At 43.8% G+C, this 15,451-nt stretch overlaps 1 protein-coding gene across 1 annotated transcript in view; it reads right to left on the minus strand.

Moving 5' to 3' along the window:
- Positions 1–14,759, minus strand: part of srrm4 (serine/arginine repetitive matrix 4) — a 52,013-nt gene extending 37,254 nt beyond the window's left edge. Inside the window, exon 1 of the mRNA XM_035640923.2 lies at positions 13,781–14,759. Coding sequence (XP_035496816.2) covers positions 13,781–13,983 — 203 coding nt within the window. The 5' untranslated portion in view covers positions 13,984–14,759. The remainder of the gene's footprint in view (positions 1–13,780) is intronic.
- Between the last annotated feature and the right edge of the window lie 692 nt (positions 14,760–15,451).

A 15,451-nucleotide genomic window follows, 5' to 3' on the forward strand; every position in this document is an offset into this window, starting at 1 on the left:
AGCCCTGTGCCAGAGACAAAGGCTGCTAATAAGCTACGATAGTTATCTCTAGGTCAACTTTGTCCAGCACTCTCGGTCAGCCCTGTCCGGACCGCTTGTCGATGGTTGACTGCACAAGTTCATGGTCAGCGGGGAAGTTCACCAAAGCTGAACTCCAACGCAAAAGATTTGTGCAGATTTATGAAATGCTGATGCAGATTTGGCCACAAAACGTTATTATATGTGTGGCTGAAACTAAAACTCACGTTTTTATTTATGTATTACAGGCCAATATTTCTTGCATTCATCTAAACTAATCTGGCTTTAAATTGCAAAAAAAACAAAACACAAAGAGATATTTGCTGTTACAGATTTGGCTGAAGTGAAAGAAAACAGACTTAACCAGGATGATTCACACACCTTCCCTCTGTGGCAGTGTTAAACTGTGAAGGGTGCTTCACTGTCTATGACATCGCGCGCGTCCTTGTTGCATTTAAACCTTCCCTCGAGCGGCTATAACTGCACTAATGAATGGCTGTTACGTGCTAGGAGTGTCCTAAAATTGGAAGACACGAGTATTGAACAAACAACCCCGTCAACCCCTCAGATACAATGCAGTCATTTTACTGCTAAAAGGCAGTAAAAATTATATTATTGCTTTAGAAAAGAGCAGGCATCAGAAATGAATCCTCGAGCCGGCGGGTGCACTTTTATGCTCACATAAGAACGGTGAAGCACCAGAACTGCTTCATTATATATAACTTAATATTGAAAACAGGAATATTGACACAATAACACTAAATGCTAGGATTACTTGAACTGAACTCGCAAGAGGTTTAGTAGCATAAATTGTTAATGCAGACATTTTTTGTGGCTGCTTGAAATGTTCCAATTCATTGATTGAAAAGCAACCAAAAACATTCCAGACTTAGAACAAAGCCACCTTTCTCTGATGCAACTTTGCCAGAAAGTTTTGAGAGACCGACACACAAAGTAAGGTCGTCTTTCCCCCGGAGTGAACCTTGAAGGTGTCATACTTCTGGAAATCGCTTGTCATTGTGTGACATTTCGTGTCACTAAGCTGCAGCAGAGGTGAGAGCGAGGCAGGAGGAAGGTAGTAATGCCACGGGCCAATTAATTCCTCTCCGCTCCCATCTCCGATTGCATTTTGTGACATCAACACGGCCACAGTTTGAGCCCTCAACTCTGCATAAGTTATGCAAATGGCGGCAAATTTCACATGAATGGCAGATCGTCCTCCTGAAATGAGGATGGGCAAGGAGCGAGGATGAAAAATGGAGGAGGAGGCCGAGACGTGGCAGCCAGTCAGCCTTGAAATGATTTAATTTGAGTGATGAGGAGTTGACTTTGATAAGTTTGCATTTTAATAATGAATGCTGTGACCGCTTCAGGGGTCCAGTTTCAAATAAGTAGCATACTTGGCAGAAAAAGAAAAAAGAAAAAAAGGCAGATACGCACAAGGCGGACAGTCAGTCACCGATAGGCAAAACTGAGGCTGAATTTTACTGTCTTGTCTAAATCTGTGCTAGTGTGTGTTTGTGGGGACATAAAATAAATACGATGCTCCTGGGAGGTTTTCTTTTTGACTGCAGAGTTAATTTTCGGTGCCAGGGGGAAAAGACTTCAGCCTATTATGTTGGGACTTTTCAGATATTCCAATATGCCAACTTTAGGGTATGTATGCATATTTAATGAGGCCTTTGCCCTGGTGCGATTTGAGACTGAGAAGGCTCTCAGCCTACTGTCATTATGAGTGATTGTACCACCTCATGGCACTTTCCACTTGGATGTGGCAATAACTATGTGTCTATCCCCCCCAAAGCACCACTGATCGTGTTACGATTATGACTTTCTTCCAGCCAATACATATTCAAAACCCGTCGCGTTGTATCATTTACGCTGAGGCGGTTGCAAGGCTGGAGTTGTCACACAGAGTATATGGTTATTTTGTGTTTTATGTTCTATTCGGAAAATGAAAAATAATTTATATGTATTCAATTAATAAGATAATTAGTAAGATAACGTTTAATCTCAATTTTTTTCATATTTTAGCTGGAGAAAGCAACAAGAAGTAAACAGGTAGGAGTTATAACAATCAGTAGCTTTAAAATGTTTTGACCAAAACATCCTCTAATAAAAATGGTTAAGAATATTAAAGCATCTAAATCTATTTGGTTAAGATTTGCGAAGTTTGTGGTCATGGTTTAAAGAGACAAGACCCAAGAGGATGTCACAATCACACAGCCTTTGATTGCCGTTAACATTTAAACAGCAAAACGTCGATTCAATTTAATGGAAAAGCTGCGTTCAGTAGATTCACTCGTATGCGAAAAAGCAATATCTACAAATCGCATGTGTGGAGTTCAACTTGAGTGAATTATGTGAGCTATTTAAAAACATCAAGCCGCCTTGACTTCGACCTTCGAAGGAACGGAGTTGGAGAATCCAGACAGGCGTACGATTACTAGCCGTGTCGCACCATCTTTGCCAATATGATCCTGCTCTGTCGTGGTTTAAACATGTTCCACAGAAGAAGCATATACTTTGGCGTTGATGGTACATAAAGCTAAACAGCGCCGTCTTATCGGCAAAGACGGTTAGCTTGCCAACAGTCGCTGACTTTTATTATTTGAGGCTGACTTTCACGACCATGCTCCCGGCTGCAAAGCATGTTAGCATTATAAAGCGAGTTACTGGCTTGTCAGCAATGGCCGCAAGGTTAATCCGCTAGTGCAACCTTTTGGCAATTAACACATTTGTATTGTTGTCTAAAGGTTTGTTTTTTGCTGCAAATAGAAGTCATACTCTTTAATTTGGAGTCTATTCACATAAAACAAAAAAAAAAAAACCACTTGCTTACAATTCACATGTGTTTTTGTGTCTGCCGCTTCGCTGCAGGCCAGACGATTAGCAGTTCAAGTCGAGCGTCGGCTCATATCCTTTTCATGTGCGGGAACACCCAGCTGGTTTGTGAGGATCTAAAAGGCCGTAATGAGCGAGCCGTCCCCCTCGCAGCCACCACACTCCCCAGTAATGAATCGCTAAAAGGAATAGGTCACTTCTCACCGTCTGAAAGATTTACCACCGACCGTTCCGACATAGTCGTCAGAGGACAAAGGGAGTTTCACCTTCTCTCTCACCCTCTATTATGAGTTTATTCAATGCTGTACATTATGTGCCTACGTATGATTCAATTCCCTTTGGTAAAGGTTTTCTATTCACGGGCTGGGATATGATATTCAGTAAAAATGTAATAACCTTGGCTGCTCCACTGTCCTGAAATGGACAATCTCAAAATGTCAGTCACATCCTCCCCCCTTCTTCGTGTCCTAGTTCCTTCCTTCCTTTGTTCATTCACTCTCTCTCTCTCTCTCTCTCCTGTTTTTTAGACAAATATTACAGTCATGGTGCACTGCTATTATATTGATTTCCATCCTGCCTGCTTATTGAAAATAATAACCATTTCTCCTTTTCTTCTCTGTCTCTCTTTCACCCTGTTCATTTCACGAAATATAACAGAATCCAATTACATAAAGCCGTTTGCCGGACACACCCCTGTCAGTTGCGTCAGCTTTAACCTTGTTGTGTGCGGCTTCATCAGTCTTCAGAAAGTACGCAATATCTTCTTCTTTGAACAAGGTTCAACTTTGCAGCAGCCACGAGAAACAAGATTTAATTTTAGTATTTGAGGCAACATCTGTCTGTAGGCGTTACTCACAAACCCAAGTAATGTCGAGCGGCCGGAGCATGATAGGGCCAAAGATCAGAAACCCACAATTGTGTACGAAAGAATTTAGCTAGTGGGTCTTGACAGCTTCTGCAAAGAAATGTCTGTGTCAACGAAGCACAGGAAAAAATATATTTATTCTTTTTTATAGGAGAAATAAGTCTTTACAGTTGTTTTGAGCGTTGATACTGATCCCAACCACGGTGTTTCCATCTGTTATATTTATTCTGGCAGAGTGTGAATTTGGCCAAAACACACGCACACACCTTGTGTGAAAAAAACAACACAATTGACTATGTTAATGGACTTAAATGCCACGAGTCTTTTTAAATGTCAGTGTGCTCGATTTTAACATGAAGTAGGTGCAACCAGGTGCAAAATAGACAAATACTGCTCGAGTTCAGTCTACTTCTGTGCAAAAGAACAAATGAATAGGACAGATTACAATAAAAAAGACTGAAAACTTTCAAAACAAGGCTTATGGTTTTGAGTTTTTTCTGTTGTGACAATGGAGTTAAGTTAATTCAGGCATAAAAACTAGGGCTCAAAGTCATTTTCCCCAGCTCTGCCATGGGAGCAGAAAATCTCTCCTTTATTCAATGACAGATTACATTCTCGCCCCCATGTTTTACCAATGCTGATTGAACATTTACATGTTTTGATGAAATATGTTTTCTGTTGTCTTGGTGTCTTTGTCAATGCTCAGAGTGGGAGAGTAGACCTACTGAACTACTTTAGTTCAACTAAGACATACTGGTTCTTTGATACCGAGTGTGTGTTACGCTTTTGATTCCACTACAGTAACACGCAACATTCACTTTCAGTGTAAAAAGTCTCATGAAAGATGCATGACGAGCTTAAAAAACATGATGGATATTTAAATGTTTAGATGAGTGACAGCAATGTTTGGTCATGAGTAAAAATCTGAATCACATGCTGTCACCAAAGCAATCTTTATACAGTAAATCAACGTCTGTTTAGATGTTTTAGCTGGAAAACTTGGTTGTTTTAATTTCAAATGTTTTACACAACACTATGTTCTTCACAGTGAATACTAACATACTTTTAATACGTTGGTACATTTTATTTGGAAACTGTACCTTAACTTACCTATACCTATACAGTAGATTACATTATTAAAAGGCTGCTGCCTTTGCCATGTATAACTCAAATTATTTTATTAATGTTCAATGTTGGTTAACTGTTGCATCTGAGATGTTACACAGCCACCCACCACTAGGTGGCGCTGCAGCCCTGGCAGAAGGCCACTCCCCCTCGCCCCGTGCTAATACCCAGATGTTGTAGCCCAGCAACAGACAAAATGGACATGAACTGGGCCCTGGGACTGAAAAGTCCCTCAAGCCTGTATTCTCTGGAATGACCAGCAGGGGGCGACTCAGCTGGTTGCAAAAAGAAGTCAGTTTCTATAGACCACTTTAAGATCCAGAGTAGAATAGTCCATAATGCCAAAGATGGCGGTTATATAAAGCCAGGTCTCACCTTCCTTCCCCCAAAACAGCCAATCGCCTGCCGAACAGGGAAACCAATAGCGAGCCAATCGCATTGTTGCATTGACGCAAGCCCACAATGGGGTGTTCACAACAGTTTCAACAGCAGGTGCAGATGGATTTTGAATAAGCACGGAAGAGGAGGATATCAAAACAGAACTGTTGGTGGTCTCACCGCAGCTTCATAATGAACAGAAAATATTTTCATTACGACAAAAAAAAAATCTCCAATGTAGCGTTATCAGCTGAAGCCTCGTTCTCCCTGCTCCTAGCCCCACGTCCTTATCTCCCTTTTTTTAAATTTAAATTTCCTTTCAATCGATAGGGACATTAATCGTTAGGAACCATTTAAAATGAGCAGTAATGCAGAGGGGGCTATTTTTCATGGTCTATTTTACATTTTATTTCATATTGCAGAGCGATGCAGAGGCAAATATTTAATTGGTGTGCACTCCTGCTCTCCCACTGAGTAAAAAATAACCTAAACCTAACAACAGTGTGGGTAAATATATACTGAATAATTAATAATAATTGTTAATTACGTCCTTAACTGAAAATACAACACCTCAGTAAAGAAATGAGAGATTAAATGATCAGACTCCATGGTTATATTAAAATCATACATCATGCATATGAATAACCATGCTCAATGTCTTATTCTAACCAGGATGACATTTGTAAAACTAACGCTTAAGTAAAGAAAAAAGCTAAATGAAGTTCTGCCGAAATAAAATATCACAAATTCCTTTCGCCATAAAAATATAGCAGGGGCAGCAGTTCGTGTCTATCCTAAGGCTTAGAAAATAGTCAGTCAATCACACTTGACCTTCAGAATCCCCTTGAGGTTTTTTTTTTATTTTATTAACCACAATTTCCTGACAACATAAAATGTTGCACATGAAAAATGTGCCACTCAAGATATGAGAGATGCAGATGCAGCAGGAGGAGGAGGAAGGCGGTGAGGTGGACCACAGGCTGGAAACCGATCCCCCGAGGGGGGGATTTCACAGCAGCTTTTCGTGGAAGGGGTTAACTCTCAGCTCTCCGCTTTCATCTTCGAAAATGCTGCTGCTGCTCTTTGGCTCTGGAGGAATTATCATGTCGATCCCCCCCATGGCGTTATACGTGTGTCAGTCACCATATGAACTGTATGTGCATACCTTTATACAGTATGTCCAAACGTTATGAGAGTATAGGTAGAAACACCTGCGGATGCCGGCAGTTATGTGCACATGTATTTTTCGATGTTTGTTCCAAATATGGAGGAAAAAATGAGGTGCTCACTCATAGAAGGTTTGTTATTATCATGGTTAATATACAAGGGTTAAGGTTCAGGTTATGCGACAGTATGCTTGCTGCCAAAACCGAGATAAATAAATATTGGCGGGCCTGGAATGTGTGGAGAAAAATAAAGTGCTGCGACGACTCCAAAGCACACAAATATGAAATGTCCTTCCACGTGATAGAGTCTTTAGTGCGCTGGTTTTCTTTCCGCGCCGACGTCTCTTAATTAACTTTTCAATAACGTGTCGCTGAACCAACTAGATGTTGTCTTTATTTCTATGATCGCGTCCAACTGTGTTTTTTTGTTTTTTTTAATTTGTCACATTTACCCGAGCTATCTTTGTCACCGTCTCTGCAGCCATTCTATGTCTATTTATGTGTTTTTCTCAGTCGCAGCCAGTTCTTTATGTTGTGTTCGTACTGCCTGCCTGGCATGAATGATAAAACGACCAACAGTGTGGAAATTGCAACGGCTGCACACAGATATGTCTGAGTTAATTCTATTTAGGCGCGTTCCTCTGTGTTGCTAGGAGTTGATGCCTCAAGGGGTGTTGGTGCACAGAACCGCTGAATACCGTAACGGTAATGTGTGTGTGTTTATATATGCATGTATATGTGGGTGTACACAGAAGAAATCGGAGAAGTTCTATCATCTGATTCATAACCACAAACACAACGTTCATGAAAAAGAGAGATTGGCTGGATTCAAATATCAAAGAGTCTTCCGAGCATCCAAAGGGACTTTCAGGCACGGCCACCGTTACCCATCATGCTCAGGCTACATTAGACACCTATCACGAGTTAACCCCTCAAGTGCAGCATTGGCTCCCAAAAATCAATAGATGTGTCATTACCGCTCAACTAATTTCTCGCGGTGTCGGCAAGGGTGACATTTGGAGATGTCAAGAGTGAGATTTAAAAGCAAGAAAATATCCCCTTGTGAAGTGATTGTTCAGTCAGTGAAATTGAGAAATTACACCTTAAACCCTCGACCCGCTTTGATATATTGTTGGCACTTTGCACTTTAGGCCAGTTAATGTCTTTTCTAATTCTGCCTTTTAATGTGCTGCCTTTTGAATGTCAGTTTTTTTGGGGGGCCGGTCGATAAATTGAACTAAATCTTTTTTTCGCCTCTGCAGGTTGCTGTCATGTACAGTAGGTAACATGACAGTTTAATTTCTACTGCGACACTGAAGTGAGACTATTTAAGTTTTTAGATATTTACATAGAATATTTTTTCTTCTCACGAGTTAAAAGTTTAATTATTCAGCAAAACAAAACACTGCTCAACTCAAAGCACTCGGGGCGGTTTGCTGTTACATGCCTCACTTAGTCTATTATGGCCAGAAGTTTATAGGATGGTGGCTAATGATAGTTCATGTTAACAAATATTAGTGAAATACAGCTAAAACGGATATTACTGCATCCGTTCACTAACTTTATGAATCTTTCCTGCTTTTGTATTTCGGTTTATCATCTGAAAAATGTCACTAATGGGCACAATGACTGATTGAATCGCCCGAATTGCTAACTTCCTTATAGGGGAAGCCATAGGCCAAGCTAAGAGTGATGTTTAGTGGACAACAAGGTGAGTTACTCAAAAATGACTGCTGCGCTAAAAGACGTACATTTTTGAATTCCAACGGGTCATATAGTTTTACGTTTTCCCTCACGTTTGACAAGATTTCAAATAAAAAAGTGACAGAGAAAGATTCACTCTTCAGAGGTCTCATAAAAGTCTCCACTCATGGGGCGACAGCAAACGCAGGCTTTTATTTTCCCACGAAATTCATAATGAAGCAGAACCGAAGACCCATATTCTAAAACTTTCTTTTAATGTATGACTGAAAATTGGATATAATACCAATTTCTTGAATCATTCATCTCGCAGTTGGTGCTGCAGTGCAGTGATTTAGCAAATATAGAAAACTGGGGACCACAATTCCTACCTATGAAACCTAACTAGTCCAAAAACCCAATTGGACAAAATCAAAAACGCTTGATCAAAAAGCTGTAAAACTCCCTGTAAGTTACACAGCAGTCTTAGCTTACGTTCGTCACGTTCACGGTGGGTCAGTTTGCAATATTTCAGGGAGTAGTGGTACAATTAGGAGCAGCCACAGGGAGCTGTTGGACGAAGAGCTGCAGGCGACAGGCCTGTCGCACAAACGTCTCAGCGAGGTAACCGACTCCTCTCTCCGTGTCCTGCTGTTTGGCGAACTCAAGCCGTGTGCGGCGTATAATCCGACCAAAGGCCGCATACAGAATGATGGAAAGAAAAAGGTCAATTATTGCCTTGAAATGATGAGAGTATACTTTGGGGCTTTTTTAGAGACGGTGTGCTCCGGCTGATCAGGAGTCAAAGCCAGGACCTGCTGCTGAGGGTCGCGATGACCACGTGGTACGTGGTCATCAATGCCTCCAGAATTCTGTGACCCGTTGTATCAAACCGCACATGTCGCCACATCGACCCGAGAATGAAATCTTCGAGATCGTATCAGTAGCAGCTTTTAATCTGCTTTGACTTAAAGGATTTTTTTCGCAGTGCAGAAATCAATATCAAATATAAATCCAGTCCACTAATTAACATCCCTTGCTACAGCTACAATTCCTGCGACTAACACGACGCATCCTTCTGTAAAAAAACAAAACAAAAAAAAACACACACACACCGGGACGGTTGCTAAGCCTCGAGTGTTAAAAGCAGCACAGTCACTGAGTTTGATTCAAACGGAAAGGGCCACGCGGGGAATCAATATCAAATGTGAATCCATTTCGGTGATGTGTCTGATTCCCCGCATGGGGAGTCGGCGGCGGCGGCGGCGGCATCATCATCCCCGTGCGCTCTTGTCAGCACGCCTCAGCAGCTGCGAGCGGCGAACCTCAGTGATACGACACAGACACGGAGTGCAAGTTAACGCACACTGAAAAAGACACAGAGAGGAGGAAGGAGAGAGATACTGCTGCGAAGGAGAGGGAGAGAAGTCGGGGGTGCGATGAAGAGAGCAGACGCACAGGCAGAGAGACGGTAACAGCTGACAAACCCCTCGTCCGTCACTAAATGATGTTTGTCATTCTCTTCAGAGAGAGAAAGACGGAGAGAGGGAGATGCATTGTCCCAGTGGGAGCTCTGACTGCTACTGTTTGATGTTTTTTTTCGAGACGTCGGTATATCCTGTGTTCCTTCGTTCTCCCGCTCTCCCGTTGTATGTGCGCGTTACACACTAAGGTGGCCAGAGCAGAAATTTAAACCCAAGGCAGTTTGTCAACACGTGAACAAAACCCATCTTCCTACAGGATATTCCCTCAAATCCTCAAAATGGTTCCTGATGAGGCGAGTGGGGGGGAGGCGATGAAGCTAAAGCATCGAAACACCAATGGGCCTCGGCCAGCGTAGCTACGGAGAAGAAGAAGCCGCCAATCAAAGCAGCAGATTATAAGAATGTTCTGGGAACAAACGCGGCACCACAGCTGGTGAATACATCCAAAAGTTGACACGAGTTGTCGGTAAGTGCAGGTAGTTAAAGGTAGATAAGTTTCCTCACTGGACGCGTCAGATTCATACTTAACACTTAATGTTTTTTTAACAAATAACCAGAAACATTTGAACCCAGTTTCACTCAGACTGACCAGATCAACAGAACTTGGTGAATAACATTTAAAAAAAAGATATATTAGAAACTGTATCAAGCCTTTAATAGAATGCCTGTAATCATAGCAATTTTAAAACAATTAGAATTTGGTCAGATAGTTTCAAACAAAGATATGTTGATTTAACTTAGTCTAACTAGTCTTAACTAGTCTTGTTTTCTCTTCTTTTTTAAACATTTGATCTAAGAAATGTGAAAAACAGTGAAAAGGGCAATCAACTTTTGTTTCAGCGAGTTGTTGCTTAAATAAAGATATTTAGTTTACAAAGAAATATCAGCCATTGGAGAAGCATTTTGTCCACTTTTCCTGCCACAATTTACACACACACACACACACACACACACACACACTTTCCCTCCTCCCTTGTGTTGCACTCTCTTGAGCCTGCCATCTGCCAGAGTTGGACAAGACCCCACTAATATGGCAGAAACACACACACACACACACACGCACGCGCACGCACGCACGCATGCACGCACGCATGCACGCACGCATACAAACACCCCAAAGTGAGCCGGGCTGCATTTTTCATGAGGAGCCCCCCCATGAACACAACAGCTTGCAGGGTTATAATGGTTTTGCGGTGCAGGCCCCACCCCGCTGCACACAGAGCCAGGGAACTCCTCCCCTTCCTCTGTGTGACTGGCCTGAAGAGGAGGAGACAGCGAGGACAGAGCGAGAACAACAAACTCTAATTACTCCTCTGTGGCTCTCGGGGCCCCTCCAGCATTTAAATTTCAGGAACAAGAAGAGTGGAGGAGAAGGGAAAGGAAAGGGAAGGCGAGGTCGGTACAAATTGAAGAAGATAATAAAGACTTGTGCTGATTGAACATGAAACATCTCCCTGTGGCTCTCCCTCTGTCTCCTCTCTGCTTGTTGGACATAATGCCCCCCCCTCCTCACTTTCACTGCAATTGTTCATCAACCCTCAGTTACCCACAGTGAATAATGATGTTTCCTCCTGCAGAGAGAACAGAGATAGAGTCAGAGGCAGAGGACAGAGCCTAAGGCCATGCATTCTGATGGTCTAAGCATTCCCGAGTCACATCCTGCTCTGGCAAAATCAACAGCGCATGCAAAGGAAGGCGAGCGAGGAATGACGGAGTCTTCTTCCTGGATCCATTTTCTCATGTTTGTTTTTGTTTTACTCATTATTTACAATCTGCATCACCCGAAAAGTCCCCGTGCATTTCTCTCCTCCACGAGGAGGAGGAGCGAGAGGAGAGCAACATTGGAGGACAGGGGAAGATGCTGCTGCTGCTGCTGCTGCTGCTGCTGCTGTCGTCGCCTTTCAACAAACAGACCCGGGCGAATTAGCAACATTATGTTTGCTCTCTGGGGACGTTTGTTCTCGCCAGCCACCGCCACCTTGTGCCTTCATCATCATCGTCGTCGTCGTCATCACTGTCGCCCCGAGGGCCCCCTGTGGAGGGGCGGAGCCACTTGAGGATAGCTTCCTTCCAAGAGAAGCCAAAGCTGAACAGACAAGTCGGGGGCCCCTGCTCCGAAGTATCCAGCTATTTCATAGAGGCTGCTCAGTTCATGGCAGCCAGTCACATTACATTTAAAAAATATATATATATATATATATATATATATATATATTGCCCATTTGCTCTTTTTCAATTTCTTTTGCAGATTCCCCAAACTGCTTTGAATGGTTGGCTGAGAGGAACGTTGGGGCTGCAGTTATTGGATTGGAACACAATGAAACAAATGCGTATTTCGTCATATTCTTGAAATATATATATATTTTTGTCGTATCCTACAAGCTGATAAAAACCATTATAACGAGGGCCAATTGCCTCGCCGTAATAGAAGCCATTAAAGGCACATTATCTGGTTCAGTGTGTCTTTCTGCCGCCTGTGCTGACGCAGGATGAAATGGACCATTGTAATCCTCATTAACATAGCTAATTTCACATGAGAGAGAGTTGATAGTGGGTGTCAGAGCCATTCAAAGGTCAACCAAGCGGGTGACGTTGTTTGATATGAACGTAGTGCACAAGCACAAAAAAAATGTGCACGTCTGGGAGCATGTAACTCTTCTATACCTGTCTGAACAATAATTATCTGCTCCGTAAGATTTTTCCTCAAAGACGAAGCAGCGTCTCTTTTTGCCGATGTCCAGTGTTGGACGGAGCAGGCCCTGAACATCGCGTGAACACAAAAGGAGAAGGTTGTCAAAAGTCAGCAAATGACTGTTGATTGTGCGGACGGGAGCAAAGACGGGATACGACGAAGGGAAGAAGGATGAGGAGCGGAAAGGCCAACAAATGTTCATCCCCTCCCCCTTCCTCCACGTTCTCTGCTGCTACAGTCCTAACCTTTGGTCACGGGGCGCGTTGCTCCTTCATCACACTGGCACAACGCCACGTCACAGGGAGAAGAGGGGGCATTAGTCTGACATTAGAGGCATGAAGACGCTGCCATGCACGTGACCTTTGAAGGGGACAATTAACTAGACATCGCACTCTTCACGCCGGCTGCTTTTGGCGATACTGTATCTCACATATCTGTCCAGCGGCAAAAAAACATTCGGGCGAGTGTACAGTACGAATGTCCTCGCTTCTTGGTCGAATTGGGCTCAGACAATTTTATGTACATTTGAAAAACAGTCACTGGAATGCTGTTGAAGCAATGGTTTCCTATTTATTGGTAAAAATATGAATAATTTATCCAGATTCTCAACGAGACAACTAAATGTCGTTTGACCTGCAAATCTAAAAAAGCACGCCCACTGCTTTTTTGGAGATTTCGTTAGCATGCTCTTCCGAGACCAAATCTGAATTTTTGAGTTGAATTGAAGAACCTTTGGGCAGTAACGCTCCAATAGCATGAACACTCATATCTATATGATAAAAAACATAACTTTGTTGGTTCTAGCCAGTGGGCAGCTGGCCAATAGAGGGCGCTGTGGTGCCGCCCCACCCCTCCCAACGTGAGCAGAATCAAACACCATCACTGAATAAGACTAAATACCTTAATTGAGATTTTAAAATAACTTTGATTCATACAGTATATATATAATATACGATAAAAATGTTCAATAAAAATGTAAAGATACTGATCGGTCACATATTTCCTGCTAGCGAAGATATATTTTTTTCAGCATTACATACAGTACCACCCGACAGGTGGCGACCGGGGGAGGCGTCCCACGAATTGAGACGACCGGCAACAGGGCATGCAAAAAAAGCTGAGGCTACAATCGTGCCATAATGAGTTTCTGTACTTGAGCGGGGGTTGGACGCTGGAGTCGGAGAGGGAGAAACATTTACAGAAAGCAGGACCTGATGACCGGCCGCAGACACAAAAACAAAAGTTCACTCAGCTCATCAAATACAAATAAAGGAATATTACACTGTTGTCATTAGGCAAGTTTTGGTTTTTTTTGGCATATGTACATTAGGGATTTTGGTATAACTTGCATGGAGAATAATGCACCTGCCGCCACTTCTCAGCAATCGCTCCACAACCCCTTTCTGTGGTGTTGTGACTGTTGAGTTTCTTGCTCAAAGACAAACGCTCGACAACCCTCACTATCGCAGCTGGATATCTAACATATTTCAAATCAGGGTGAAAATGTGCGAGAGACGAGGGAACTCACCCGATCACCCTCCTGCGAGCGGTGATGCTGGCCACGATGACGCTCTCCGGTCTCGGCGTGGCGACCGCCTTGAAAGTGCCCCTCCAAAACTTCTCAAAGAGCTGCTTCTCCTCCAGCTGATAGAGGCTGCCGGCGCCGCCCTGCGACCCCAGGGCCGGCGCGGCGCCACAGGGGCCGAGCTGGAGCGAGCACGGGGGCTGCATTTTGTACTTCTCCGTCTACCCCCGAAGCCCCAAGTCGAGCTTCAGTCGTCCCTCGCCAGACGGAGTCTCTACTCACTCATGGGATGAAGAAGAAAAAAACACACAGTCCCGCTGGCTGTTGCTCCGGAGCTGTCCAAGTACTGAATGAAGTCGGTGGCGTCCGTTGTCTTGTCTTCTCTCTCTCTCTCTCTCTCTCTCTCTCTCAGCAGGTCAATGTGTCAGCGCGTCTGTCTGCTCTTCACTCTCGAGGGGGAGCGTGGGGAGGGGGACAAAAGCTGACCCTCTGCCACTGGAGGCTGGGTATTGTTCTCACAGATGAGGGAAGGAGGGGTATGAATGGGGAGATTGGGTTTCCCTCTCCCTCCGCCTCTCCTCCTCTATGACATCTGCTGCTCTGTGGGACGGGGTCTGGGTCGGGGGTCCGAGGCGAATCCTTTCACCCGCCAACCACCCGCCCACCTCCCCCAGCGTCCTCGCACAGAATTAGGCAGCAAACCAGCAAGAGACGAAGTATGTTCCCGTCCTGAGGAGCGGGAGACCAAGTGGGTTTCTTGCCGCACGCCTACGCACACAGTGGTCCCGAGCGCGGAGCAGGTAGCGCGGCGCGTTGTCTGTGGACGAGTGAGTGTGTGTGTGTGAGCGCGAGTGAGGAGCTCAGCTGAGAGCGGCTTGTTTTGTGTCTCTCAGCCTCTGACGTCGGAGTCGGGGGCTGGACGTTCGGCGAGAGGGACACCTTCTGTCATCCTCGCTCTCCCTCTCTCCGTGTTCGTCTCACACCCCTCGGTACGAATCGTCCACAGGCTCACGTCTCATCCCGAACTGTGTCCAGCATCACTTCCTCTCTTTCTTTTCTCCTCTATCCCTGACTCACTCTTTCTTCCTTCCCCGTTTCCATCCGTGTCATCAATAACTCATTGATCGATTACTCAATCTAGTAAATCATAATCTTTCATCCATCTGAGCCATTTGCTTCTGTGATTCCACTTTCTCCGGCGTGATGATTTGCCACATTTCCTCTGGTCTATATCATCAAACTGAATATCTTTTCGATCTGCACTGACGGTTATGAAAAAGTGCAATAACTTCCTGTAATATTGAATGTTGTTGTTCGTTGCGGATTTGTGAAGTTAAGCCTCTTTGTGTGTGTTTTATTGTTGACGGTTGACACTACTTACAGGCTGTAAGAAGTTAAGTAAAATCAACTGAACAGAAGAGAAACAAGATCATGTTTTTCCTCTATCCCCTGATTATTAATTTGTCTTTCCAACATGTACGCTGCGATATGTTGTAATCTATGCAAGTCTTTCTTGCTCTCTTGTCCTCTTCCCTCGCACACACACTCACACACTCCATCAGAGTCCTGGACAAAAGGCCGAGTTAATCAGCATAACAAAAGGCCGGTCTCTGTGAGCATGTGGCCGACACAAACCTCTCCCCCGGGGGAGAGTTTCAGATTTGTCCTGTCGTC

The sequence above is a fragment of the Scophthalmus maximus genome, chromosome 19 (assembly GCF_022379125.1).
Source record: "Scophthalmus maximus strain ysfricsl-2021 chromosome 19, ASM2237912v1, whole genome shotgun sequence".
In the NCBI taxonomy this organism is placed as follows: domain Eukaryota; kingdom Metazoa; phylum Chordata; class Actinopteri; order Pleuronectiformes; family Scophthalmidae; genus Scophthalmus; species Scophthalmus maximus.